The sequence below is a fragment of the Aquila chrysaetos genome, chromosome 18 (genome assembly GCF_900496995.4).
Source record: "Aquila chrysaetos chrysaetos chromosome 18, bAquChr1.4, whole genome shotgun sequence".
In the NCBI taxonomy this organism is placed as follows: Eukaryota; Metazoa; Chordata; class Aves; order Accipitriformes; family Accipitridae; genus Aquila; species Aquila chrysaetos.
Window position 1 is genome coordinate 13,540,558 of NC_044021.1, and position 24,635 is coordinate 13,565,192.

General features: G+C 41.6%; 1 protein-coding gene across 1 annotated transcript; it reads left to right on the top strand.

The window, feature by feature from the left end:
* Positions 1-7,471: 7,471 nt before the first annotated feature.
* On the top strand, positions 7,472-14,888 carry LOC115352942 (ovalbumin-like). The gene is made up of 8 exons (XM_030041758.1): positions 7,472-7,514; positions 9,213-9,397; positions 10,028-10,078; positions 10,672-10,800; positions 11,486-11,603; positions 12,828-12,970; positions 13,145-13,300; positions 14,374-14,888. Exons 2-8 carry the CDS (start codon positions 9,230-9,232, stop codon positions 14,767-14,769), a joined length of 1,161 nt encoding a protein of 386 aa, XP_029897618.1. The 5' UTR covers positions 7,472-7,514; positions 9,213-9,229; the 3' UTR covers positions 14,770-14,888.
* Positions 14,889-24,635: the final 9,747 nt, after the last annotated feature.

Genomic DNA, 24,635 nt, shown 5'->3' on the forward strand with positions numbered 1-24,635 from the left:
CTGCTGTGCCTGCGCCCTGCGGGTGCTAACAGCCCTGGCTGGCCCTCACCTCCCACGGGGCCTCCCCCACTGCACACAGGACCCCACGTCAGCCCCTGCCCCGGCGACACCGCCTCAGAGCCGATCTCCAGCTCCCCACAGCCCTGCCCTGCCTGGCCATGGGCGCTCTTGATCCCAACTTGCAGACTGATTTCCTGGCTTGACCTTGGCCCTTCTCTGTCACTATGGTCCTTCTGGTGGTCGCCGGACCTGATCCCAACCCTCACTTGTGGACTGACTTCCTGGTTTGGTTTTGGACCTGCCCTGTTGCTGTATTGCCTTACGATCTGAAGACTTGGTTGGACCTGCCACCACTTCAGGGTCTGTCCTGCTTCCCTTGCTCGGGTACCGTGGGGCTGGGCCCTGGTCAGTGAGCCTCCCATCCCACAGGGAGCGGCCGGCTCTCACTGCTCCCTGACCCTGGGCTCTGGAGAGGGACTCTGCCCCTGGTTCTTCTCTTGCTGTGTCCGTGGCTGCCGATGGACCCTGTTACTGGCATTCGGTTCTACCTCCCTGTGACCAGATCTTGTGGTAAGGCACCGGCTGGTGAGGGCACTGCCCACCCTGGGGGTGACCCTTGGCCCGGCTCACTGTCCTCATGGAGCAGCCCTGCTGCTGCTGCTCCTGGCAGTCTGGCTCACTTTCCACCCAAAATATTGTCTGCTTACTCAGTCTGTTGCTCTCCAATCTGACTACAAGGATATTCTGGGAGATCATTCTGAAGGCCTTACTAAAGTCAGGGTGTACAATATCCTCTGCTCTCACCTTGTTTATAGAACAAGCCATCCCATCCTAGAAGACAAGAAGGTTGGTCAGGAGAGGTTTGCCCTTGGTAAATCTGTGCTGGCTTTTCTCATCATGTTTTATTCCTCCATGTATCTCAAAATGCTCCCAGGAGGCTTTGCTTTGAAGCCTTCTGTAGTGATTTGAACTTGAATACAACTGTACATCAAAGAGTATCCACATAACAGTTGTCATGAGAAGGCACAGGCCTGTGCTGTGCTGAGCGCATAGTTTGGCTTCCCGCCCTGTGCTGTGCTGCACGTACCACTGGGCTGCAGGTTAAACTTTGTGTGCTGATCGCAGTGAAGGAACATGTAGGTAGCTCCCACTTGGCATGGGTGACTGCACCACCTGTGTCCTTGTATTTATCGTAAAGTGAAGCAGCATGTTTTCATATGAACATACTTTTGTTTCACAGTAGAAATGAATTGAATTGTTTTCTTGAGAAAATCCTGCAAAAGCTCTAAAGACCAAAGTGTCAGTGAACATCTATCTCCATGGATAGGACCTGCACTGCATGCCATTCCTTGACAGGCGGTCTGTCCAATGCTGCACAACTTGGGGTTCCCTGCATCTGAGGGAATGTAAGATTATCTATACTATCCTGTTTTTCCTTTTAACATTAGCTGCAATAAATGGTATTTTAAGCAATATCTTACAGAGTCTGAGTGCTTTTCTTAATGCAGTTCATAATGAACACTAGCCCTAGTGCCTTGCAGCAGTGCACTACACCTTTTCAGTGGCTGCAGAGACCTGTAGTCTCCTGAATTCTCCTCCTTTCCCATTCTGAAAATTAGTCCCTTTTTCAAATCATCAGGAACCTTCTCCGATCATCCTAATTTTTCCTTAGTCTTCTTTTTGCTGTTCTACTTGAAGAAGCTTTTCTTACTGCCCTTCACATCCTTTGTCACGTTTCCCTCCAGCAGAATTTTTGCTTTTCAAATTCCATCCCTGCATGCATGGGGAAAGCTTCTATACTCCTGCCTGGTGGATTCTCCTTGCTTCAAACTCTTGTACAGTTTCTTTTTGCATTTGACCTCTGTCAGAATGAAGGCACCTTCATCATCAGAGACAGCCTGTATATTGCTTCAGCAGCAAGATATGTGGCATGTATGGGAGCAAGTGAAAGGCTTTGCATGTAGGTGAAGCTAAAACTCATTCAACCACAGTGAGGATGATCTTCAAGTTCTGGGTCAAATACTCCCATCCATCCTGTTGCTGGCCTATGGGATGTGATCATTGAAAGGCATGCCATGAAGGCCACATCAACATACATCAGATCAAATATCCATGGGGGAGCATTCAGAAATCATCAGCTGTACAATGAAGGCTGAGCCCATGTCAGGTTAAAATGAATGTAAGTCCTGATATGGGATATCACAATGACAATTAAGAGCAATGACAAATGTCCCTGTCACAGTCTGTGAGAGATCTTGGCAGCACTGCAGGCAACAATGTCTGTCCCTTCCAAATGGCACAGTGCTGCTGCAGAAGGGTGCCAGGTGGGCTATGAGCTCCTGTCTGAAGGAGCTTGACCAGACACCTCATTTTCTTTGTTCTGGAGAAAAAACACAGTGCCACAGAACAACTGAGAGAGAAACCATCACTGATAGCTACAGCACCAAGGTCTGCAATGACAATCAGTTAGACAGTGAGCTGCAATCACTCTGGGTAAAATGATTTCTCTCTCTGTGAATGGCTGCTTCTGTCCCTCATCGAAAGACTGCTTCCAGATTCACAATGTGGAATGAAGACAAACACAAAACAATTAACATGCTCTTTCCTACTGGCAAAAGAGCAGGAACAAGGAGGAGAACAAAAACTCGAGTTCTGCGCAGGTTTTTGTGATTGGATGAGAGGCTTTGGTCTGTGAGCTGACCTGGACTTCATATCCTTTTGGATAAAAAGTGCCTTTTATACTCTCAGGTGTCCAAGGCTCAAGTACGCAAGAGTCTGTTGGTTTAGGGACAGCTCCACAATGAAGTGCCTGGCAAAGGAAAGGGCAGCAGAGCCTTAGCTGACCTCTTTCTTGGGACAAGCATTGTCAAACAAGGATGTGTGACAGAACTGTTTGTACTGCTTTGCACAGCTGTGCTGGACAGGGCAATCCATTGCCAGTTGTCCCAGGTACCCTTCCAACTGCAGAAGGGTTTGCTTACTCTCTCTAGACCCGATGTCAAGCAGACTACGCAAGACCTTTTGTGTGTTGATGCTATGCTGACGGCCTGTTCTGATTCAATTCTTCACTTGCTCATGGGTAGATTCTGTTGCTTACAACTGGCCTTGCATCTGAGCACAGAAAACTAAAACAGGCCTCTAGGAAAGAGTGCAGAATGTCTTTCTCATAGGCTATCAAAGCAGAGCTGCTTACCCTCCATGTCTTTGCTTATTGTGACCGTGTTCTGAACCTGAAACTCCAACTCTTGGAGAGAAAACATGGCTTTTGTGTAACTCATGAAACAAAGCTCTGCATCAAACACATACAAAACTGTTGTGCAGGTCTGGAACCAGGACACTACACAGAAGTCAAATTCACCAGGTATAAAAAGCACCTCTGGGATCATTTTTATTCTGTACTTGCAGTGTGATGGTGTGAAAAAATGATCACTGACAAAACTGCAGCTGCTTCTGGATATGTTTGTAGGTCCTAAAATACATGCCATTTGTGATGAGTTGGCCTGTGACACAGGTCTGGACACTTATGTAATTCATGTACAATAAACCAGATTAAGGGAAGGGGATTTATGGTTGTTTAGGACAGAGGTTTGAGGGACACTGCAAAGGCAGATTTGACTGAGTTAAATGTACTAGTCAAGTCTTATATGCAGCAATGGAAGTATGCAGCAATAGAAGTATGCAGCAATGGAAGACCAGTGTGGTAGAAATAGAAATAAATGCCTTTGTGCAAAAAGTGGCCCTGAACAAAAAAGGGATAAAGAGTGAAAATAGTGGCACAGATCTGACGTTCACTATAAACAGTGTAAGAAAAGCTTATTAAGTGTAGACACATAGATTCATAGAATCATAGAATATCTCAAGTTGGAAAGGACCCATAAGGATCATCAAGTCCAACTCCCTGCTTCTCACAGGACTACCTAAAAGTAAACCATATGACTAAGAGCATTGTCCAGACAATCCTTGAACTCTGACAGACTTGGTGCCGTGACTACTTGGGGAGCCTGGGGATCCTTTTCCAGTGGCCAACCACCCGCTCAGTGAAGAACCTCTTCCTAATGTCTGACCTGAACTTCCCCTGACGCAGTTTCGCTCCAATTCCTTGTGTCCTGTCGCTGGTCACCAGAGAGAGGAGATCAGCAGCTCCCCCTCCGCTGCCCCCCTTGAGGAAGCTGTAGGCTGTGATGAGGTCACCCCTCAGCCTTCTCTTCTCCAAGCTGAACAAACCAAGTGACCTCAGCCGCTCCTTGTAAGTCTTGCCCTCGAGACCTTTCACCCTCTTGGTCGCTCTCGTCTGGACACACTCCATAGTTTGATGTCCTTTTTATATTGAGGCACCCCAAACTGCACACAGTACTGGAGGGGGGGCCGCAGCAGTGCCGTGTAGAGTGGGACAATCACCTCCCTTGCCTGGCTAGCTATGCTGTGCTTGATGCACCCCAGGGCACGGTTGGCCCTTTTGGCTGCCAGGGCACGCTGTTGACTCATATTCAGCTTGCCACCATCCCAGATCCCCAGATCTCTTTCCGTGGGGCTGCTCTCCAGCCTCTTGTCCCCCAATTTGTAAGAATAACCAGGATTACCCTTTCCTGGGTGGAGAATCCAGCACTTGTTCTTGTTAAATTTTGTAAAGTTGGTGATTTCCCAGCTCTCTAGCATACCCAGATCTCTCTGTAAGGCCTCCCTACCCTCTTGGGAGTCCACAGTTCCTCATAGTTTAGTATTGTCAGCATATGCCTACTTTGGCATGTTCTCTTCAGCCTTTTCATCTTCAGTTTTGAAGGACTCCCAATAATCATTATTTTGTGGACAAGAAGCTTAAAAGCAAAGCACGGTGTGATACACTCCCTGTGACTCTCAGGGTCCAGGCACACCTCCCAGTATTTTATTATATGCCAAATATTCTTCTGGCCACCTAGCACTAGAAAGCACTTCTGCCTCTCCTGATGTCTGTGGTACCACCTCACCTCCTGAGCTACATAAATGAAATGGGGACCCACTCTGCCAGTGGATACAAAAGAGGGAGTGGGGGTACTTGTTTAAGTGTTCAGTGCCTTGGCTCACTGGTACACCAAACTGTTGGGTGAGAAACACCCTGTCATTCAACACTATTAAGACAGGTTATGGTGAAGTGTTAATAAAAGCATTTATTCATAACATCCAAAGGAGACAACACACTGAACTATATTCATAAAAATGTAAGTAATTAAAAGAAAAAGAAAAAGAAAATCTTAATTATTTATGCTAGGATTACTTTAGAAACAACTTGCCCTTACTGGCCTGACCTGGTGTCTGCTGAGACAAAAATGGCTGACAGTTTTGGCCATAGTGGATAACTCGTCCCTTTTCTGTAGTGGAGACTCTCATAAGACAGGAATTATTCAGGATCCTCCATCTGACAACTCAGCCAAGGCTAGATCTTCTCTCAGAGAGTTTCCCTTAAAAAACCACCATATTCTAGTTTCACAAGACTTGCTCACCCTTACAGCTGTTCTCCCTTTGAACACTGGGGAGGGTGAGCTAGGAGTTGAGGTACTAGCTGAGCTGCCCAGTCCCCTGGCTGTATCCATGTGACATGTCCTCAGACCAGGCCTCTAGAAAGATTGAAATTTTCCTACTGATACTGCCTCCTGACTGCCTCCCTCTCAAGGAGATCTTTGACCATTCTTCTCAGCTATGGTAGCACTGTCTTAATGCTTTAAAGTGTCTGGAAGCATCCCTCTGGGGCTGGATGTCTTCTCCAGCACCTGGCTGGCTGGCAAACAGTTCCTTGCCTCAGTAAGAGGCAAAACTGTCCTTCTTTTCCTTGTAATTTCACCAGGATGTTTCAGTGTGGCAGGACCACCTGGTCTACATTGATGTGCATATTAACAAACAGATACAAAAGAGCTAAGTAGAATACATGTACACAACTTGTTACTGGTGTTTGATTGACCAGATGGTGGAGATTTTTGATTAACAACACACCTGTGAGACTCATTCTCCATTCCTTTACTCCATCAGCATACTGATACATATTTTATAGGTAGGCATAATGTTTTCTGGGAAGCACTTCTATCATCAGAAAAAGCAGACAAGCTTTTTAGGCTTTCTTAAAGGCTGAAACAGATGCAGTAGGCCTGACAAAAAAAAAAAAAAGTGAGAAGAATTATTCTGTGCTTAAGTAAGTATAGATATAGTATCTGTCAACCTATCTGCAGGGAAAAAAAAAACCAAACCAAACCACTTGGCTGATACCTGTGGAGTAGAGGTCTAACAAAAACAACACTTCCACTACAATCTGGTCTTGCTTAAGCCCTCAGACTGCCTTGGCAACAACTCAGCAAGGAGAATGTGGATTTCTATGGCACGTTTATTTTCACAAAAGGAAGCAGACTGAGGCAAAGAAAACTGCACTGTCTAAACTTTTGACAGCAGTACAGGAACCTGCCTCTTCTCCTTAACAGAGATCACAGTCATCTCCATATATGTTCTAAAGAATTATGTCGTACTGACTTCGGGATTTCCCCCCTGCCTTTTTAAAAATCACACAGTGCTTTACAGAGGTCAGAATGGTTTCTTTACTGTTTGTCCATTCTATTATTTCAATACAGAACAATAGCTTTTATAACTGAAATGCTTTTATAACTGAAATATATTTGCTATTGTACATTATGATTGTTCCACAGACCATGAACACTCCCTTAGCTGGATTTCACAGTTCCTCCATCACCTGCCAGGCCATTAAGTTACCCATGGAAGATCTGAGAGATACATTGCAAGTGTGTATCACAAACACTACTTTTTACTTTGTCTGGGACTATGTTTTGCTATTACTCCCTGAGAACAAAATAGTTTGCTCTAAAACCTTCACACTCATCAAAAGATCTTTTTTAAGTATCCCAACTTTTCAAACAAAATATGCCTGCTTTTGACTTTCATCGCAATTGGTTTTCTTACATGCACTCTTCTTTATTTCCCCAGTTTTATTAGTAGAAAACCAGGCCAAGTCCTGTTCTCACTTATCTTCTGTCTAGCATGGCTCAGCTGCATTTTGTACATTCAAAAAGGATCAATTGAAAGAGAGTTCTGGTCTGTTACTACAACTACAATAACAAATTGTCTAATTATAGACAGATTGACTAATAACTGCTAATTACATTTTCCATCACTAAGGTTTTCACATTTTTTTGTTTTTATTAACATCGCAGTATCTAGTTGCAAATGAGGCTTAAAGGAATGTCAGCATTATGTCCCAGTCTTTTCTCCAATCCAACAGTCCTGATGTACCAGTGGAAAACACTTTGTTATACAAAATAAAACACTAATATTTGCTCCCCCTTCAATCAAAAATGGACCCATTGAAACTAAAATATGACCTAATCCCATTAAATTATTTTTATGGTGTCAAAGTTCAAACTTCTAAAGGGCAGCGGCGGGTGGGTCACAATTCAGACTGTATAAATTCCCAAGGGCTCAGCCAGTCTGTCTACATACAGCTGGAAAGCTGTATTGCCTTTGGTGCTGAAGCTCAAAAGGTAAGCATTTCTCTATGAAAATTTAGCTTTTCACTGTATTATTTCTTGTTTATGCCTAAACTTAAAAAAAAAGAAACTATTGTGTTGTGTTTGGTATCTTTAAGGACAGAATATTTACATGGTATTCTCTATAAATCTTCTCACCTGTGTATATGCATTCTACACTATTTTATTATGTGTAAACCTGAGTATTTGTTTTCAGAAGACATTTTTTAACTTTATTCTTTGTGCTTAAAATAGTATTTTGTGCTTAAAATATGATTTTATTTTAGAGCACATTATCCTTTCATTCAGTATCTTTTAAGTTTGATTTTGGCTGCCAAAGAATAAGTTTGCTTGATTGACCTTTGGTTCAACAGAATGCACTGAGAGCAAAACTGTGGCATTCAATGAATTTGCTATGTTTATTTTAGTGTGAAATTTCTCTAACAGTTGCATCCCTGGAAAATACAGCTGGTGAACACTACACAAGATAAAAACTTGTGTGGGTGTTACAGACTTATATTTACTATAATCTATAAATGTGAACTTGTATACAGAAAGGAAAGTGAGAGAAATGTGTGTGTGAGTGTATGTGTATACTCATGAGCATGGTCACTAAAAACCTTGGTGGAGTTTAATACTTCAAAGAAATACTTGAGATCCTAGAATTAAGCACCTATATAAGGGGGTGGATTTTGAAAGACAACAAACTTCCACAATTTTTATAAATCACAGGAAGGAAACTAGATTCATGCTGATCTCAAAAGTTGTCTTTTATATAAGCATAGTGGCTACACAGGACTTACACTGTCCAGCACTTTATAGTAGCCCCAGACAGAAACAAATATAAAGTTTTTACTGGTCTATGCCACAAACAAATATTCATTTAACAGTGTTGTATTATGGTAGACATTGCTATTTTATCATGTCTGCATTTCTATTCTATCTGAATGTCACTAACAAAATTTAATTTCTCAGAAAGTTTATAGTGTAGTACATATAGATGTATTTAAGCAAAGCAAGCTATATCTGAAAGCACAATAGGGTGGAATATGAAGTTTGTGCATCAGTCTCTCTCCTAGACTAGGTGACCTTAGGTGAATTATATTGTCTATCCATGCTTCCATTACTAAAACAAGGGTAAAGATACAAACCTTTGAAGATCTACTGACAGTAAGTACTGTGCAACAAATACATATTTTACCGCACTTATTTATTTTTAGAAAATAAAAATAGTCAGCCAGCCTCTGCTTTTACTTATAGCTGTCCAAACCTAGAGCAAGTCTACTAAAATTTGCACTTTGAATTTCCAGCTTTGCAAGTATATCAAAGACAGATCATATTTTCTTGTTTTCTTCAAAGGTACTACAAAGTACCGAGGAATTCTAGCCTTCACTGACTGAAAATAAGTACAGGCAATTGTTGTTTGACTGCTTTGAAAAGGTAGACAGAAATCACATGCAGATTTAAGACCTCTGAGGAACTTTATTGCCAGAAAGGCAATGGAATACAAATGCAGAAAGAAATAGATTTATGAATATAGAGTTTCTAACATGCATGAGAGGTGAACATAACAATAGGCATGTTACCACAGAATGACTTCAAAACTACTTGTTTATATTTCATTGCCTAAAAACTACTATTAAAGTGCATTGCGCTGTGTTCGTATGGTATTCCATCATTACTTTTTCATCGTACTTCTGCTGTTTCCTCTAGACAATACTGGTTTCACAATGGGCTCCATTGGTGCAGCAAGCACGGAATTTTGTTTTGACGTATTCAAGGAGCTGAAAGTCCAGCATGTCAACGAGAACATCTTCTACTCCCCCCTGACCATCATTTCGGCTCTGTCCATGGTGTACTTGGGTGCAAGAGAAAACACCAGGGCTCAGATAGATAAGGTGAGCTACAGTTAAGGATTTAAACCTTCCTGCTGCTCAATAGAGCCATAGTACTTAATTATGTGATAATGTCCCTTGCATAGCTCGGAGGCTAAAAAATCTAGATTCAGAGTTATCAAAAGCTGCGGCCACCTCAAACTCCCATAGTGCTAAACAAATGCATCAGCCAGAAATCTTGAAACTGGTTTTAAATTTTAATGTTATCATTGTTAGCAGTAGGATTCTCAAAGAGAACACCACATTCAAGTGGTCCTTTGTTTAGAGTAAAGAAAGTAGATAAAATCTCCAGGGAGAGAGTGAAAACATGTCTCCAGACTGCAAAATGTTTCACATGAGTTTCCTCCAGCTCTCACTTCCTTCATAGAGAGTGGCTAGCTTGTTACCTGGAAGAAAGTTATTATTAATAGCACACTGAAGCTGATTTCTAGATGTTCAATAGAAAAAGAGACCATCTAAAATGGCAACAGTAGGCACAGCTGTTCGCAGATGGTACAGATGGATTGCACCTTTTGAGTCACTCAGCTTCTCAATTAGCCAATAGGTTTACGTCAAATATCATGTGCTAATCTCAAGTGCATAACCTGGTTTTGTCATACCTGTTATTTCAACTACTGCTATTTTCAATTACAGGTTCTTCACTTTGATAAAATGCCAGGATTTGGAGACACTATTGAATCTCAGGTACAGAAATAATTTCATGTCCTTCTCTATGTCACTTTCTCCTGGGAGCAAAATCTAGCAGATAAAGCAGTCTCTGAGCAGTTCTGACCCCTCTCTGATGAGCAGCTCGTGCTCTGCATACAGCAGTTGGGGAAACACTTTGTTCATAAGAACAGAGAAAGAAGGGAGGTAACAGAGGGTTCAGAACAAGCATAAGATGAAACCCAGCACAAAAATATTTGGCAAATAGGGAAAATTATGGATATTGGTATGCTTAGGCAAGGTAGCTGGATCTTACTGGTTAAATGGGACTGGTTGGGAATGGAGGAAAGCCTACCTGATCTGCTGGAGGTAGATTACTGTAGCGGGTAATTAAGAGTCCCCCTGAGAGAGGTATGAAGGAATTACAGTAGAAAAACAGCACAGAAATGTATCTTTTAGAAAACTACTACATCAGTGTAGTTACAGAAACAAGACATACAGGATGAAGAAGTTTTGTAAACAGAAGTGTCTGAACTACTCTACTCTTTTCATATATTATGAAAAACCTACTAAGTACTAAAACTAGAATAACATAATCTATCTTTTTATTTGTATTCATGCCAACAATTCAGTGCGGCACATCTGTAAGCATCCATACTTCACTTAAAGACATGTTCACCCAAATCACCAAACCAAGTGACAATTATTCACTCAGCTTTGCCAGTAGACTTTATGCTGAAGAGACATACCCAATCCTACCGGTAAGTTGCTCTAAGATCTGATCTGAGTGTATTTCCTTGTCAAAGCTGTACCATTCTGTAATGCAAAAGCACTGTCAGAAGTCTAGGTTCTGCTAAAGAAATTTTATTCCATATAGAAGACAGGATTCATGACTTCTTTCTATCACAGCCCTAACCCTCTACAGTCTTGAGAAAAAATGTGCCTAGCCAAAAAGATGTTTGTGCAAAGTACAGTCATGATCCAATCATGTCAAGGTATAATTAATAAAGGTAACTTTTATTGGAAATAGTTAACTCCAACTGTTTTCTCAACTTGTAAAATAAACCTGAAAAATAACTTCAGGTTCTCAAAAATATTCTAAGCTTTCCCATTGAAAGGAACATTTAATTTGAAATTAAAGGAAAATACCATTGCAAAATAAAAAGTTAAAAAGTGGGCAACATGAAAAAACCCCCATACTTCAACTGAAATGAATGCCATTTTTGGATGAAACTTGGTTCTGGAAAATATTTTTTAAAATGTGAGCATATACTCTTGCTTGAAGCAATGAATGTCAAATTTTAAGATGCTTATGAACTAAAATCATTGGTTACTGATTAGCCTTAATAAGCAGATTATTCATATCTGTTAATTTCAGTCTTGCATTTCATATTTGCAAAATCCGTTGACATTCTGATCTGAAAACTGCATGCTCTTCCTTTGCAGGAATACTTACAATGTGTGAAGGAACTGTATAAAGGAGGCTTAGAAACTATCAGCTTTCAAACAGCTGCAGAACAAGCCAGAGAGCTCATCAATTCCTGGGTTGAAAGTCAGACTAATGGTAAGAGCAAGCCAAGTATTGGCACAGGTATTTTCCCTTCTGCCACCATGTTTGAACAGCATATGAGAATGCTTAAGTCAGGAGACAAAAAACCGAAAACCTCTCCCTCTATTCCTTCTCCTGGATAGTAGATCAGTTCCCAGATATGGAACTATCATTTAATGATTTTTTTTTTCCTCAGACACATCATTTTAGAGGACTTTCTATATCTGTAGGGGCTTTGCAGGTATGTAATACTTCCAGTCCTGATGAAAGGGACAGCATTAGAATATGTTTTATACACATTGACAAGCGGTTTGACACTAATGTTGAGAATCTGCATATCCTTTGATCAGTGTGCTTTGCCCTCAAGCTTCCCAGAGTTGTGTGCCTGTTGAGTAGGGCATGCAGTCATAAGGTACTTGAGAAATCTTAACAGGTATAGAGCAACGGAAAACCACAGAGTTAAGGAATGGTAGGAAGGTGTACGAAATGCATAGAAAGAGGTATACCACAAGTGGTATTTTTACCCTACTGCATCTCCATGTGGTTCCTCCATTCTTTCAGTCTCTTCCTGGCCCCCTCAAAACATTCCTTTCCCTCATGCTTAAAACACATGGCCTGAACAGCAAACACAGATAAAAGATGCTGAATTTTAACTGAAATAAAAATATTCACAATCGCACAACCTCTGGTGTGGTGTCCTGTTTGAAGGAGAAAACCAGGCCATGATTAAGCTACTGGTGGGAAAGGACTAAAGGAGGAGCTTGCTATGTGCATAAGGACTGCAGAATAAACAAGAACAAAGTATAAGAAGAAAGAGTAAAATTCTGGTTTCCTGTCCTGCTACCTTCTTTATATAGACATCTCCTTTCAACTTCGGTTTGAAGCAAGAATTCTTTATGTTTACTGTTTGGGTTGGAGACCATCCTGGGTTCTAATGGTCCTTCCCATTTTCACAAAATATACAGGTTTACTCATTTTGTAACAGGTAAACCTCTGGGTCTTTTATCTCTCATTATAATTCTTTACAGAGAGGGATACAACAGCTATTGCCAACAGCAGTGAGAAAATCAACCTCGGAAGTACAAGATTACAGCCGCAAAACTAAAACAATGTCCCTGCCCTACACCGTCCTCCTCAGAAATTCTATACCCTTCATTTAAGATTGTGATTGCCAAGTAAGATGTGTTATACACAGATGTGTTATATGCATGTGTTCTCTTTTCCTATGCATTCTTAAAGGAATGATCAAAAATATCCTTCAACCGAGCTCTGTGGATCCCCAGACGAAAATGGTCCTTGTCAATGCCATTTACTTCAAAGGAGTGTGGGAAAAAGCATTTAAGGATGAAGACACCCAGGAGGTGCCTTTCAGAGTGACTGAGGTACATGGGCATACATCACCTTAAAGGTGTCATCTTCTAGAATTTATGAAGAGAGCAGACAAGTAGTTATATAATCTTCCTGAACAGGAGCAATCAGTAGTTTTAACCATAAGTAGACATTTCTACACTCTACAAATAATCGTGAAAACTATATTATCTTATTTGGTTTTGCAGCAAGAAAGCAAACCTGTGCAGATGATGTATCAGATTGGTTCATTTAAAGTGGCAGTGATGGCTTCTGAGAAAATGAAGATCCTGGAACTTCCATATGCCAGCGGGCAGCTGAGCATGTTGGTGCTGTTGCCTGATGATGTCTCTGGCCTGGAGCAGGTATGGCCCTGGCAGTTGGGTTTCAGAAAACCATAAACACAGTGAAATGTAGGTGCTGCAAAGCCCTTCACAATTAAGTTATCCTAAAACACTTCATCAGCACAGATCTGAACACTGGCAACATGGGACTGTTGCATAGAAGCATGCAGCTGTCTCAGTGGTCGTGCAATAGTTTGTGCTGAGCATGGATTGCTTAAGGAACTGCTTTAGTGGATTAAATATTGGTCATTGCAGAACAGATTCTTCTCAGCTAAGCAGCTGCTACTCCAGCAGCTTGAACTCCAAGGGCTTTATATCTCCATTCCTGCACACTGAGGAGCTTCCTGGGAAGTTCGTGTTGGCTTTACTAGTTGTAATTATTGTTTGGTTTGGTACTGCTCAGCACACTTCCTTCATACCTTCAAAAATTAAACTATCTAAAAACTGAATATGAGGGGTACGGGAATGGTTAAAGCAATTTCAGGAAATAAAATGTACATGACATACTATTGTTGATATGAACAGAAAACAGGCATGGGATATTGTCATTAGCAGGACTGTAGTTAGCCTGAATAGGAAAAGTTATGTAATAAATGAATGCTCATTGAGATGTTTGTACACTAACTCAAAGAATCTAAATTATAAAAATGAACAGGCATTTGAACACAGCTAAATATCCTCAGTAATAACTGATAGTTCAGGTATTAGTAATTGGTTACCATTAATACCTGGTTACTTGGAGGTCTTAAATGCAGATAGAGCTTACAACTCAAAAGCACAGAATGATTTTTGGAATATATTTCCCAAGAAAAGAAAATGAATAGGGAAGAGCTTTAGGTGAAATTTGCTGAGTAGCCATCTCATTAAGAAAATTAATTGGCAGTAAGCCTATTAAAGAAATAGAAAGCAGGACAGAGCAGAGAAGAAAGAGTCATAGTTTGCTTTCCTCTCCTAGATACATTAATCTGTATATACATAGAAAAAATGCCAGGCCAAGAGCAGTCAAAGAGAAAAAAACCCACCACTGATACCACATTGCCACAATGGAAATTGTGCTGTCATCCCAGAGATCTCATTTGCTTGTCTTCTTGCAGCTTGAGAGTGCAATCACCTTTGAAAAACTCATGGCGTGGACCAGTTCTACTACTATGGAAGAGAGGAAAATGAAAGTGTATCTCCCCCGCATGAAGATTGAGGAAAAATATAACCTCACATCTGTCTTGATGGCCTTGGGTGTGACTGACCTGTTCAGCTCATCAGCCAATCTCTCTGGCATTTCTTCAGCAGAGAGCCTGAAGATATCTAAAGCTGTCCATGAGGCATTTGTGGAAATCTATGAAGCAGGCAGTGAGGTGGTAGGCTCAACAGAAGCTGGGATGGAGGTTACAAGTGTCTCTGAAGAGTTTAGGGCTGACCACCCTTTCCTCTTCTTGATCAAGCACAACCCAACCAACAGCATCCTCTTCTTTGGCAGATGCTTTTCCCCTTGAAAAGAAGAAAGGTGAAAGAATTTCTGTCCCTCACAGCAAGATCCAAAGCACTGCAGTATCAAGGGTATAAAGAAACACATACTCTCTCTTTCATCCATATTTTCTAAAACCAGAAGGCTCTATTTAAAAAGAAAAATGTTAAGTCAGAGAAATTATGCCATGAAAACAGAGGCCCTTTGCCTTTCCCTTCTGCAGAGTAATATTATATACTCATGGATGAAGAGTTAAGGGAATGAAAATTGGACCCAAAGAAAGCATGAGCATGAACAGAGATGTTCCTGGTGCAAGGTAATTATAACAGTGTCGAATCATCACACTGAAAAAACACAACCCCATTTACCAGCAGAAGTTTTATGGAAAAAAATGCAGCGTTCTAATTAAGCTACGTTTCTCTATGCCCACGCTTCATGGCGACTCCTCTGGAATTAGTCACTCAAAAGCTCCCAGATTAAACTCTAAACTGTCACCAACCATTCCTACTCTGACAAGGCAATTGCTTTTTCTTTTTGCTCCCGATACTGCAAGGCTCTTCCTCCCTTTCTAAAGATGCATTATAGAAATCTTACAATTCATATTTCTCCTTAAATCTTTTTGGCTCAATCATCATGACCAAATATGGCATGTTACTATTCAAATTGTTTTCTGTGTATACATATGTAATGGATCTTGCAGATGTACTCTTTTGCTCCTTTAACCATAATAAAAACATGTTTAAGCAAATGCATTTCATTTGGAGTATTTCAAGTGCACCTGGGACAGAGTAATCCTGGTTATTCATACAAATTGGGGGACAAGAGGCTGGAGAGCAGCCCCACGGAAAGAGATCTGGGGATCTGGGATGGTGGCAAGCTGAATATGAGTCAACAGCGTGCCCTGGCAGCCAAAAGGGCCAACCGTGCCCTGGGGTGCATCAAGCACAGCATAGCTAGCCAGGCAAGGGAGGTGATTGTCCCACTCTACACGGCACTGCTGAGGCCCCCCCTCCAGTACTGTGTGCAGTTTGGGGTGCCTCAATATAAAAAGGACATCAAACTATGGAGTGTGTCCAGACGAGAGCGACCAAGAGGGTGAAAGGTCTCGAGGGCAAGACTTACAAGGAGCGGCTGAGGTCACTTGGTTTGTTCAGCTTGGAGAAGAGAAGGCTGAGGGGTGACCTCATCACAGCCTACAGCTTCCTCAAGGGGGGCAGCGGAGGGGGAGCTGCTGATCTCCTCTCTCTGGTGACCAGCGACAGGACACGAGGAACTGGAATGAAACTGCGTCAGGGGAAGTTCAGGTCAGACATTAGGAAGAGGTTCTTCACTGAGCGGGTGGTTGGCCACTGGAAAAGGATCCCCAGGCTCCCCAAGTAGTCACGGCACCAAGTCTGTCAGAGTTCAAGGATTGTCTGGACAATGCTCTTAGTCATATGGTTTACTTTTAGGTAGTCCTGTGAGAAGCAGGGAGTTGGACTCGATGATACTTATGGGTCCTTTCCAACTTGAGATATTCTATGATTCTATGATTCTTTTATCAGAGTTGGTTAATTGCTTACAGAGAAACGAGGAACGAAAGTCTGTCGTAACTTTGGGCTAAGATACAATATTGAGACCAATTTTCTGCCAGGAAGGGACCAGCATGAGCCATAATCCCTCATGTATGCAACTCAAACTAGGCAGATTTCAGCATAAACCATGATTCATCTAGTTTCTCTGAAACAGGAGTTGATAAGCAGTTTGGAAGGCAGCTGGATATGTGCAGAATCTACATCCCACTGAGAGACAACACTGCCTTGGAGAACACATGGGAATGGGAAATGGGAAAGAGTTTTCTAGTTATCTTTGTGCTGTGTTTATAAAGCTTTATAGGCTCTTATTTTTTAACTAAAGAGAATAATCATGCTAAGAGAAGCAATGTCTAAGGCAAGTTACAGTTTCTCTCTGGAATGAACTATTCTTCCCTTTGTCACTGAAGCAAGAAATGAAACAGACCTGTGAGGAACTGTCAGAGAGAGGTACCAGAAGAGTCAAAGAGAAGGGTTTTGGGGTGTGAAGTTACTGCAAAAATGCTATGCTCTTTCCTGACTCCAGTATGCACAGTATGGCACCAGTGCTGCGTGGTCTGTGGTGGAATGTTTTTTCAGTTCCACCACACAGTATTTTGGTTGTTCTACTTGTTTTGGCTTCCCCTCCAATCCCCCAAGATAACATACTTTGGCAGGACCTAGGGGGCATAACTTCCTGGTAGCAAATATGATCTTGCAAAAGAAGGAAGATAACATGACACCACCTTCACTGGGATACAAATAGTTCAAATATTTTCCTTCACTTTCCTGTATCGTAGTCGATTGCTTGTCAGGAGATAACAAATGGGGAAATTTATTGCAAGAGAGCTAATAATGTGTTTACTATTGACCTGGAGTTTCTGTTGATCTGGTCATAGAAATAGGGCACCTAAAATCCTCAGAACACTTAATTTTGAGCAGATTTGTTCTAAACCTGCACTGCTTCTAGGCTGTTGTAGTTCTTATCAATTAAAGCATACTCCTTCACAAACAGAAGCTACAAAGTACATCTGCTCCTGTATGTAAACAGATAGATTAAGTGCTGCCTCCTGATTTCTGCTGACTTCTGCCAGGACAGCAGCGAGCAGTCATATGCTTGTCCTCAGTAGTCACTTCCTTAACCAGCTGTGCAGTCCCTCCACCTCTAATACACAAATGAAAAAAAAAAAAAAGAAAAAGCATTCTCAGTCCTATGTTTTCAGAGAGTGAAAACTTTGAAACCATTTTGGGACTCGGCAAATCACACACCCACTAAGGAATGGATGCTGGAGTCCTCAAATCTCCAACAGAGAAATATTTGTCTAACAGCTAAAAACTTCAACACCCTTCCACACCTGAGGCACTGTAGCTTCTGTAACAACAGGCACCTAATGAGCAGGCCTCTAAAGGACAGGCTTGGATGTACCCCCAAGTTGGGTGACAGATATCAGACCTCCACCACCCAGCATGGAACAAGTCCTCTCCTTTGTGCCAACAGAGGAGGCTACAGCTTCTTCTCTCCAGCCCCAAAGAAGCAAAATAGTCAGCACTATGTCCCAGAGACTTTGGCTCTCTGCTGTGTCATGAAGTACAGGTGGATTAACCTCTCTTTTACCACTAGTATTTCTTTCAGCAAAAGTATGGAAGAAGGCTCAGACTCACAGCGTTAGGACCTGTCATAAGAGGCTTTTACTGCTCTACCACCACACCCCATATATATTAGTAATTTCACATGTGCAAAGAGACACAATTAATTAAAAGGATTAGTGAGTTGCGCAGATACAAGGCCACACTTGTTTGCTTGCCTGCAGCCTTACAATGGGAAGGTAATTAATGTAATGAAATTCCATAGAGAAGACAGAATTTGACCCTGGGGCCCTACTGTTTATTCCAGTCCTAATTCTTCAAATGCGTAAGAATGTAAGTAATATTGCTCAGTTGAACAAAGTCATTTTTTTTTTCAAAAATCAGTCTCCTGAAGTTCACAGAGTTAGAGAGTAACCTGGGTTGGAATGGGCAGCTGACAGTCATCTGGTCCTAACTTCATAGATATACCAGGTTGCTCAGGGTCCTTCCCAGTCAAACGTTGCATATCTTTAAGGTTGGAGAATCCACAATGTTCTGATTGATTTAATTTTAAACATAAATCCAAATCTCACTAATGTAGAAGTAGTGTAAGCCATCCAGCCAGCTTAGCTTTCTCTCACCAAATGAGAGTTGCCCACATGTGAGAATAAGCCCCACCAGTTCCTTCATTTTGATTCTCCCATGGTCAGTCCACAAAGCTCTCACTGTCTTTCCTCACTTTTAACCCTCTCAGAACCAAAATCTATAGAACACCACTATAAATCCCAAGCAGTGCTCACAATTGCATGCTACTCCCAGGAAAAAAGATTCCAAACTAATTCTGAGCTTTTATTTTTTCAACTCACACAGCACTTCCCTACTTTTTCTAAACGTTAGCAATAGCAACCCGCAGTCTAAAATCTATGCAGGCAAACAATGAACTTCTGTTAGTGGCACCTTATAGACAACAGGATCCTGGGGTGAGCAAATCCTTAGTGGAAGGCTGACTTCTAAGTCACACAGGTAAAATTCCAGTGTTGTGGCTCTGATAAAAGGTCAATATGGAGTGGGAGAATAGTGAGTTGTCAGATGAGTTTCTGTAAGGAATGCAGACATACGGGAACTAAAGGTGGAAAAAGGGGATGGAGGAGTCATTAAACTTTAAGGGGCTGTGTGTAAGAGCAGTTCCTCTTTTCTCTTTCATTCTGCCTCATTTCCCTTGGGCACACATCATTGCTATCCAGTAATTCCCCTTCCTCAAGGCGCTGACTATCACCACCCTCACCTTGCCCTCTGTTACCCTCCTTGCCCTCCAGCAATTTCTATCTACTTCTTGGGGCAGTGAGGGAAGAGGGCAGGGCTGGGGTCAAGCCTTGTTTCTAAGAGGAGAAATGTCAGGGAGAGGAAGGTTTGAGACAAAGGAAGAAAGTGGGAGGAGAGCATTGCCGCTCCTGTGCCTAGAGGGATCATCTGCTCTGCAATAAGGCTGCATCAACTACAAAGTCCACGCTGCATCTCAGCTGCATCTGCAGGGGGTGTGGTGAGGGCCCATTCCTCCAGCCACAAACAGGGAGCACGTGCTCTGCCTCTCCTTGCACATACTCTACTAACTTTCCTTAGGCTGATGTTGCCTCTATATCACTGAATTCAAATGAGTCTTGGTCTATGGCTTGGTCTGTCTATGTTTCCAGGCAAGCAATTATCAACCACAGAAGCAAGGGATATTAAGAAAGCCTCAGAAGATAAAGCCAAAGCTCTAGAAAATGAAGGGAGGTAGACCAAGAAGAAAGAAGTCTAAAGCAGCTGAAAGGGACAATCGCACCAGTTTTAAACTACACAAAGAGAGTTCTACTTTTGGCTTTGAAAGAGCTAAAAGAGCCACAAATAGCAGTCCAAAAGATAATGGAGCCATGAAGATCTGCATACAGCTGAATCGCAACTGGAAAGGGCAGGTCCAAAGAACTTGGAAATGCTTTGGAGAGCAGATGATCACCAGGATATTTTAAAAGAAGGTCCTCAGTGCAATACCCTGCAAGTTCACACTTTTGCATCTCTCACAAAAGCTTGAGGAACAAAATCAAAACTTTCCATCTCATTTTGTCTGAGAGCAGGAAGGAACAGATCACTTTGTCTTACTTGTGTATTGTCATTAATTTCTACTTGGTCATTGTTATGAAAAGCTTGCTAACTTGAACCACATAAAAGGATGTCAGGTCTCAAGAGACTGTGCTCTTTTGTGCAACAGGCAGAGAACATGAGAGATGGAAAGACAGAAGAATCTTGCAATGGCAAAGGCATTGGTAAGACATGTTCAAATGATGCTAATGACACTCCAGCTCACCCCAGGTCCTTGCCAGTCTGAGGGGGAAATTCTATTCCAAGTCCCCTTTTGGGGGTTACTGTCTTCCAGTACAAAGGCTTACTGCCTTTGTATGTGCACTTAGCCAGTTAAGCGTGAAACTCCAAAGGGCCAGCAGGTGCCAAGCAGATCAGTGAATAGCTAAGATTTCCAGAACACTTCCACAACTGAGTATCAGGGAAATTCTCCTGATGAAACTTCTGAAAATATAAACTGTCTTGTGAACCCCCTGGTCGTTCCACCAGGCAAGAATATTTGCAGTCAAGCTGTATGAAAAAATAGCAAATGTTTAAATGGGTTTCTTAAAAGAGAGCCCTTCCTCTATACCCTGCTCTTGCACATCAGCATAAGGCTCCTGTTTAGGATGCATTTTGTTTAGAAATGTGTTTTGAAGATACATTGACTTGATATTGACATTCTTCATCCCACAACATGGCAGATCTTGCACTATAGCACTGCAGTCTGGGAAACACCCATTAACACAACGCAGGGATCAGCTTTCTGATTCAGTATTCATGCAGTTGACATACAGTTACACCCTTTGAGAGATTTTTTCAGAAAAATGACAAGTTTCAGCTAAAGTGCATACAACCCACACATACGTCATTACTCATAATGCAGTACTGTGTGTCATGATCGAGAAATTCAGGCCACTCTTCATATTTTTGATGTTAACTGCTATCTGGGATACTTTAAAAATGCTCACTGCCTGAGTCATTCAAAGGAAAACTGCACCCTTGCATATGTGAAAAGAGTCTGCATATTCATTAACAGATAAACTATCTCTTTTCAGATTACAGACATGGGTCCTTTCTCAGAAGTGTTGCGCTTCTTAACAGAGCTGAATTTCTCAGGACAAACACTACCTTTATTAATTACAGTGTCTAAGCCAAAGCACGTAGATGTAATAGCAAAGCATGACGAATTGTGCCAAGCCAAAGCACGTAGATGTAATAGCAAAGCATGATGAATTGTGCCAGTATTGTCAAATTTCACCACACCTTTGCTTTCTGCAGGTGTGGAGCAAACTGCCTCAGTAATATTTATACAGGAACCTCACCACACCCTCTGGCAACTCATAAGGTTTTAAATACATGTTAAGAGTATGTCAGCAAGGATTGCTTGGCAAGGGAAGGCTTGCAAACTTACTCGTAGGAGGTACATAACTGATAGCTATCTACTCTGTTTCAAAATAAAGACACGTGTATTCTCAACCCACGGTTTATAGGGAAAAAAGATACCCAAAGAACTAATGCCTCTTAAACTTAAAAACTATTTGAGATTTCAGGATGATACAAACTTATCCTACATAAAAATCTATTATAGCACAAACCCAAATCTGTTATAACCAGTCTAGGTGATCCATACAAATTATTATTTTTTTTTTACACTATGACAGAGGCATCACTGCGAAGACAGTCCTTCTTAGCACAGAAGAGTTCATGTATCTAGTCACTCAGCACCCTTACTATTTTCTCAGATTCTATGCCCCTGTCCTCTTTACAGTTTTTAATTTTAAATCACACAGAGATTTAAAAAAAATTACATCAGACCTCCAAAGGAATTTAAAAATTCTCAGATTTCAAAATCAAAAACCCTCTCCTCCCCATGATTCTTGTATCTCCTGAAGTCCTTTTAAAGGTTTGGGGACATTTAAAATCCTTTCATGTCTAAAATCTACTGGCCTGCTCTGGCTAAGCCAAAAACTTGAATAGAGTGCTCTGCTGCCTGAACCAGAAATTCTTTCCTCCCAAGTAAATAAACAGTGCTTGTACTGGTAAAAAAATATTTGAAGATGTCAGGGAAACTGAACAACTTTCTTTCGAACATCACTTTTTCTTTTGATCTACCTGAAATATAGACCATGTTAGTTCTTAATTAAATCAGATTTCCAAGAGCTATACAGAGTTGATAGCTAAAATAAGCTACCAATGAACATGAAAACCAGCCATGGAAAGTTGTATCCTAAAATACTGTGTGAAAGCAGAAGCTACCATTTCTCTGTGACAGAAAGTCTTTCTCTAAAGACTCTCAAGAGCCATTATAGAGCACTTTATAACTTTCTGTTTAGACATCAAGCATTTCACCTACTCCTGAACCCAGGTGCTGATGAACAGAGCAACACACTGTGTAGGAAAGTCACAATGACTTGTGCTAAGTGACGCTGAAACTGCAGGAAAACAAAATGCATTTATATAGCTGAGATCTGGCCAGGGCACTGATGTCCTGCCAATATTTGTCCTGACCAAATGGAAACATGAATGACTACAGTGAAAGATCCCACAGGTTTACTTCCCACAGGAAGGATACTATTAATACAAATATAAGTCTTCTAGTGTGCTTCTGTGTTGACTTAGTATAGAGTGGGAGTGAGGGTACCACTGCTACTGAGTCAGCAGCAGCACCACCCATTGAGCCGTGTCCTCTGGTGGTGCTAATTTAAAAGGATATTGGAAAATGTTATCAATCCATCATGTTGATTTAGCATATGTTGCCCTTTGAAAGAAGTATAATTTTAGTTACTTGGTATGCTTTTTTTTTTTTTTTTTTTGCTAATGACCAGCCATGCCATTCAAGAGGTGTTTTAAAAAGGTAGCTTTAAAACCTTGTACAAAGGCACAAGCCTCTCATTCAGTCTAACCCAGCATTTCTGTGTAAACAGAACACCTCAGCCACTTCTTGTAAAGCAGCACGCAGTATTACAAGTTAGCAAATTAAATTCACCCCTGCTTTAAAACCAGAAAATCCACAGTAATTGCTCTAAGGGATGAAGTCTATCCCATGTATCTATCACTCATTCAACAACATGGCTAAATTTGCAAAGATTACTCAAATCATTTAGGCTTTGGAAACCACCTAAGGCCAATGTAAACAGATTACAACTTTCCCAGGCGCAATGGAAGCAATTAATTCTGAAGTGAATACCTCTCCTACACTATGCGCTCTCTGGAAAATGTAGCAGATGCATCTTATTAAAACTCACACTGAAACATGCTGGTTTTGTGTAGCTACAATTTCAAAAGACCCAAGGGGCAGGAAAACACAATCTGATTGAAGTCAAACGGTGCCTCACAAGTAAAAAAGCAACTTTAACAAAGCTTTCAGTTCCCAAATTATATTGATGCAGAAGGTTCACCATTGGCAAGGGACCCTTTACAGCTGCACCCTCCTATGCCCTACACCAAATTTTGCAGGTACTCCCATGGCACATTCCTCATTACAGGATCCTCTGTGCCAGGCACTGACCTACAACATAAGTCCATGTTAAATGTATGTTTATAGACAGCAGGTCAGAAGAAAGCTCTCAGAAGGCAGTTTATGCTGATGAGATAGATCTTGGGAGTGAGCCTTGCTCAGTGTCAAGGAGGCAGCCCTGGAGAAACAAGCGGCTCCTATGCAGGTTTTCAAGGTGGTATTATCAACAGTTGTCGTCGTTTAACCCCAGCCAGTAACTAAGCACCATGCAGCCACTCACTCACTCCTCCCCAGTGGAGGGGGAAGAGAATTGGGAAAAAAAAAAAGTAAAACTTGTGGGTTGAGGTAAGAACAGTTTAATAGAACAGAAAGGAAGAAACTAATAATGGTAATAATACCAATAATAAAATTACAATAATATTAATAATAAAAGGATTGGAACATACAAGTGATGCACAATGCAATTGCTCACCACCTACCAACTGATGCCCAGTTAGTTCCCTAGCAGCGATCCCTCCTAGGCCAACTGCCCCCAGTTTATATACTGGACATGACATCCCATGGTCTGGAATACCCCTTTGGCCAGTTTGGGTCAGCTGTCCTGGCTGTGCCCCCTCTCAACCTCTTGTGCCCCTCCAGCTTTCTCGCTGGCTGGGCATCAGAAGCTGAAAAATCCTCGACTTTAAACTAAACACTACTTAGCAACAACTGATAACATCAGTGTGTTATCAACATTCTTCTCATACTGAATCCAAGACATAACACTGTACCAGCTACTAGAAAGACAATTAACTCTATCCCAGCCAAAACCAGGACACAGTGCAGAGAGGTAAAGAATTAAATAAAGGGCAAGGGTAGGATTACACAGGGTGTTTCAGTTAGGGGTCAGAGTGGGGTTGGACGGCAACAAAAAGGACAAATGAGGGAGGCACAGCATGACTGCAAGGAAAATCAGGGAAGGAAGTATTTGAGTAGCCAAGGCAAGAAGACAAAGAGGATTTGACAGGATATCCATTTCTGGAATGGAAAATAAGGAATAGATCTCTGAGGTGCTACATTGATCAAACAGCAGCCTTCAGATTAGGGTGGGGAAACAGAAGCAGAAGAAAAATGAAATCTAATCCATGACCCACACCAGGTTCTAGTGATGTTGCCACTGATAATAACAGCAAGGGTCTGGTGTCTGTTCCTCAATCTTAACTATCTCACAGTGACAACATTTGC

Excerpts from the sequence above, each read along its gene's own strand:
- LOC115352942 (XM_030041758.1), top strand. The coding sequence starts at position 9,230 with ATGGGCTCCATTGGTGCAGCAAGCACGGAATTTTGTTTTGACGTATTC. Across the intron at positions 11,604-12,827 it reads GGTTGAAAGTCAGACTAATG|GAATGATCAAAAATATCCTT; the intron begins GTAAGAGCAAGC and ends GCATTCTTAAAG. Across the intron at positions 13,301-14,373 it reads ATGTCTCTGGCCTGGAGCAG|CTTGAGAGTGCAATCACCTT; the intron begins GTATGGCCCTGG and ends GTCTTCTTGCAG.